Here is a 5318-nt window from a genome sequence, read left to right on the forward strand (position 1 = left end):
GAGTCGACAGAGCATATTGTAGTAGTCTGAGTTGTGTCTATAATTAGCCTAATTGATTGTGTACTTAAAACATTTTGACACAGCAGTTGTCTGTGTCTAAACTTACGGGACAGAAGTTAGAGCCTGTTAGAGCCTGGCGTTAAATCTGCGGTAAATATAGAAGTGTTACAAAATGTGGTTTGTCTTAAATCGGATAGGAAAGAATTGCAAATTGTCCTGGAGAAACAGAAGATTCACTCATCATTGACTTAGGGACAATTTGTTAACTGAAGTACGCACTGGCTAGACCACATGCTATGCTTTTCAACACAAGCATGACCTGGAAACCTCTGGCCAAACAAAACACCGGATGAGTTTTGGCACTAATATTGCCTGCGAAAATGCAGTGATACACAGTAAAAATGGGTTGTTAATATTCCAGAGTTAAGTTATTTAAAACTAGATAGTGTAATTGTATCATTGTGAAGAGTAAATTTGACCCAAACAGTAGAGTTAAAGATGAGAGTTAAATTCTGGTTTACGTCGCAGTGAAAACTTTGACTCTAGAGCGTGATGAATACCCGCCACTACTGCCAGAGTTTTGTAGCCAACACCAAACTGGAAACTTCTCTGACTGGAGGTAGGACACTGTTGTTAGGTAAAGTAACATTCCTGTGTTGACATCAAAAAATGTATTTTAACGTAACAAAGCCTTATTTAAGAGTTGCATCGATATCGAATGAGATTAGTTAGGCTACTTTTACCCTTCTTAATCTAGATTGTATTGTCAAACTCCAGCGTTAACGTTCGAGTGAGCCGTTAGACCGGGTTAAACGTGGGGTGAGCTTGCTGTCAACTCGGGCACTACAATATGTACATTTTTAGGACTAACGTTTCTTTCTCTCAGTTAAGATGACCTGGCCGTATAATTTGTTATGTTCTTCTGAGAATTCCATTTTGTACAGGTATATAGGTAATGTTAACCACAGTTTGTCAATCCATTTGGATGAAGGCAAATTGTGTTAGCCTTGACGCTAACTGCCAGCGACATGTTAGCAAACTAGCTGCTAGCATTATGTACTTTCTCTCTTTGTGGTGGATGTTGCAGTATTTTTCATTAACTAATGATGACAAATTCATGAAATAACGTTAGCTGGGTGTCGGTAGCTAACACAAACTTACTGCATAAACATGTTTAGCTGTTTCTTAGCCGACATGACTTAACTATATCAACCTTGCTATGCTGTCCACAGAAACCTGTGGACTTGAAGTATCTGGAAGAGCCGTTACCACGGGTAAGATAATTGAACAACGTGTTCACTTCACCTATTTGCAATACCAAAGAATAACGTTGCGTCAACCAGCATACATTTTCGGTCTTTTTCCTATCTGGTCATGTTAACTTTCAAGTAATAGATGGGTTTCCCGTTTACAAAACAGAACGAGATGCCCCAGGGCTGTGTGCATCTGGTAATTCTTGTAAACGGAACATTGACCAGTGCTCTCCACTCAACTATTAGAAGACGTTAACTGCATTCATCGAAATAGAGGTGCTTGGAGGATGTTTAGCATTCATAGGGGAAAGCATTATTTTGCAAAAATAAATCAATAAAACGGCGTCAGTTATGCCTTCAGGCGATCAGAAGGGCGAATTGGGGTGAAGCACCATTTTTTTTTGCCAATGGATGCTTACCCTTAGTAATGCTAACATCCTTAAGCCACCACTACCTTCCTTTAGTGCAGTTAACTTCTTGTAATATTTTTGATCGCAGAGTGCTGCCTCAATGTTGTTCTATAAAGAGTTCTATTCCGCTTCCTGCCCCAGGGATTGCCCGTGCATTTGTTTTTTAAATGGAAATCCATCTATAACGAGTAACATTTCTTTGAAATATGTCTTTTGAAATATGTCTTTGTATAGAAATATAGTCTTTGTTGAACTGAATTACTATTTTTTTTATAGATAAATTCAGAATGCTGCTACGAGTTCAGTTTGGGGAGAGCAAAAATACATTAAGCTGTCTGAGCTGACATTTGATACTTTTTTGAAAGAAGGTTAGTATGTTAGGTTAAAAGAGTATCACAAGGGTCGTACTCCCAATGCATCATATTTAACCATCCTTTGAGACTAGATTGTTCTGACCAGGACATGCATGGGATTTCAAACTTTGGAACCCATCATTCTGAAATTTCCTTTTTTTTCCCCACATCAGTGTGCCTGAAATTCAACATACCAGAAGGCAGGCAGCTAGATATGAAGGTTTATGAACCAGTCTGATACAGAGGTTGACTCTGAGGTTTTTGAAGAGATAGTGAAGGAATCACCTGGAGCCTTTCGAATCATTTTGGGCAGTGAAGGACTTGGTAATCTTTGAGACCATTCACAGACATGTTACTTTAGCGTAAAGGCTGATGTGAGACTATATCTCTTAAATATAACAGCTCCATGTAACATGTTTCTATTTGTATAATTTCCATAATGCACAGGTGCCTCGCAATCATCACCATGCTCCGTAACATCTGAGGACACTGTCATTTCTAAACTTCTCGATGTGTGACGATGAAGAAAGCATTCTCCTGTTGGAGCAAGTCAACCAAAAAGCCATGTCGTATGAACTATGAAGCAAAAGCGGTAGGTAGTGGAAATTGTTATGCTGTCTAATCTGAATAATGTTCCATATGATAAGGGATGATCTTGAGAGAATTGTGTTTCAGCTTTACACATGGTTTCAAAATTACTGAAAGCACATTTTATTTCACTTGAAGTTGATTGGAAAAATCCTAACATCAAGGCCTGGTGGTGAACACATCATGCAAGAGTATGGAAAAACCAAATCTTTGACAGATGCCACTAGAAGACAGATGATTAACATACTTGCTGCTGAGATGACAGAAACACATGGGTAAGCATCAAATATTAGGCTATCAAAAAACATTAATAGTATTGACCGGCTATATAGACAATTGATATTTATGTGATTTGTGTTGTCTAATTGTCAATTGAGCGTGACGGTCATAATGTGATTCTTGTACTAGGACATCGCCCCCCAAAAATGTCAGAGTGATGTATGCACAGGGGATAGTTGCTTTGTTTCCCTATCTGGAAGACCCATTTTCACAACATGGATATGTAAGTATATCACAATATTGCATCATTACAACATTATGCATATATTCACTGTTTGAATTGCTGATAGCATTCCCTTTTGGATATATTTATAATTACATAGGAACATTACTACGATCCAGAGAGTGGATCTGGATACCTTGCATGGCGATTGAAGACCATTCAAAGAAAAAGTTCAGAGGAAAGAGGTGGCTCAGTTAGCAGATCTCCCAAAGGTAAGTTCATTATCTGTTACTAATGAAATTGAGTTGTGAAGTATGGAGATAGGAGTCTACAAATTTGTGTTTTGTCTTAAGTTGGTGGGCCAAGCCATGGTCGACAACCCTTCATAAGTGACAAAGTGCAATCTGATGATGATGTGGAAGCAGCAATTGCAGTTTTGAGACACTCTGCTGATGAAGACACTATCCGTGAGAAGATGAAAACGACCTTCATTTATCGCCAAGCAATGGTCAATGATGAAAGCAAAGCAGCAGATGTCTTCTTGGTCTTTCCACGGTTTCTGGACACACCAGGACTGGTATGATGTCTAAATTCACTGAATCATCAAAATCATCAATGCAGTATCTGGTATCACTCATCATTGCTCTCTATGTATGTTGTATTGCAGATAGAACAAGATTTCAGACTCCTGTTTGGTGAGGCCACAGCCAACAAATTTTTGGAGAGGTGGCCAACCACTTTCAGAGCAAGAGTCATAAAAGAAAGCCATGGACTGGTGCCTACCACAGAGCTCTTGGATTTAATGCGCAATGCTGAGTCAACCGCTGAAGTTGAGAATGGTATGAATAGAACTGTTTTCACTTGGTATCGTTGCTTTTGTAAGTGGACAATATACTGTACATTTTGGTTATGGTGCCAGTTGTCAATTTAACATAATTGTGGCATAATATTGACCTAATGTTGATATACTGATCTGTAGGGTGGGATAGTGACATGTCTGCGATTTTGCTGCTGCTACATCTGCTACCACCATCTGCGCAAGGTCGAAAAAGGCCAGGAAAGATATCTGCATCTCAAGCTGTAGATCACCTCATCAGATTTCAAAAGGTATACGAAACAGTTTTTGAAAATACTTTCCATCACATTAATCTAATTTACAGCTTGAGGTGATCTGATCTGATCTGATGTCTTTTGTTAATCACCAAATGCTTTTGTTGAATGTCTTTTGTTTTAGGCTGGAACCAGCGTGCAACAACATCTGGACAACATCACCCAAAGCAGTCAGCCCTATCTTCTTGCGCAGGGATCCACCAGAAGCAGCATTCACTCATACTTCATTGTGATCGACAAGCACGCACTTCCATGCAAGGCAACGGGGTCAGTGGGAGCCTTTGATGAACTCATTAAAGCCCATTACGTCTTTGGTACGTCATACAGTTCTTCCCTGAGCAGCTTTTTCACTTTTGTGCAAACGACCATCTACAATATTGACATTGGCGAAACAAAGGAAACTCCCAGGATTGCAGAGTTGCGAGCAAGAATGTTGCATTGAGTGAATAACTTTTCAGATCGAACCATGAGGTGTTTTCTTTGCAAAAGTGACCATGGAAGTCCAAACGGCCTTGTTAAGCACCTCAAGGTCATTCATGGTCTTTGTGCAGGCAGGACTCTTTATCTTAAATGTGGCCAAGTGGGATGCTCACATTCTTTTGGTAGCTTCTCTGGTTTTAGAAAACATCTTAACAAGTGGCATGTAAGCAGTTCTTTTGAGTCTGTTGAAGATGATTTTTCACATCCCTCAAGCATGCTAAACACAAGTAATGCCACTCATGTTGAAGTTTTAGCTGAATACGAGTCAGAGACTGAATCTGAGTTACCTTCGCCAGACCTTGTAAATAGTTGTGCAGCTGTAATTTCTGATCTAAAGGCAGCAGGTGTAGGGCAAAGTACAGTGAATTCTGTAGTGATTTCCATGGAAGAGCTAGTTCAAGATATCCATCAGCATGCAAAAGAAACAGTCATTAAGACTGTATTTAGTGATGAAAGAGAAACTGAAATGTGCAAGAAAGTTGTGGCATGTTTTCAAGAGTTAGAGAACCCTTTCACAATTCTAAATTCGGAATACAAAAGATCAAATTTTTTTACAAGCAAATGGGAAACTGTAGAACCAGTTGAATGTGTAGTTGGCTCGAGATTTGATACAAGGCGAAATAAAAAGACTGGAACATATGATCAGGTAGTAGTTCAAGATACATTTATGTATATTCCAATT

General features: G+C 39.2%; 1 protein-coding gene across 1 annotated transcript; it reads left to right on the forward strand.

Annotated features, from left to right (window-relative positions):
• The first annotated feature begins 2581 nt into the window (after positions 1-2581).
• Positions 2582-4598, forward strand: LOC116221108. The gene is made up of 8 exons (XM_031570749.2): positions 2582-2608; positions 2743-2879; positions 3013-3106; positions 3207-3318; positions 3400-3623; positions 3714-3885; positions 4026-4153; positions 4281-4598. Exons 1-8 carry the CDS (start codon positions 2588-2590, stop codon positions 4596-4598), a joined length of 1206 nt encoding a protein of 401 aa, XP_031426609.1. The 5' UTR covers positions 2582-2587.
• The last annotated feature ends 720 nt before the right edge of the window (positions 4599-5318 follow it).

The sequence above is a fragment of the Clupea harengus genome, chromosome 7 (genome assembly GCF_900700415.2).
Source record: "Clupea harengus chromosome 7, Ch_v2.0.2, whole genome shotgun sequence".
Lineage (NCBI taxonomy): Eukaryota > Metazoa > Chordata > Actinopteri > Clupeiformes > Clupeidae > Clupea > Clupea harengus.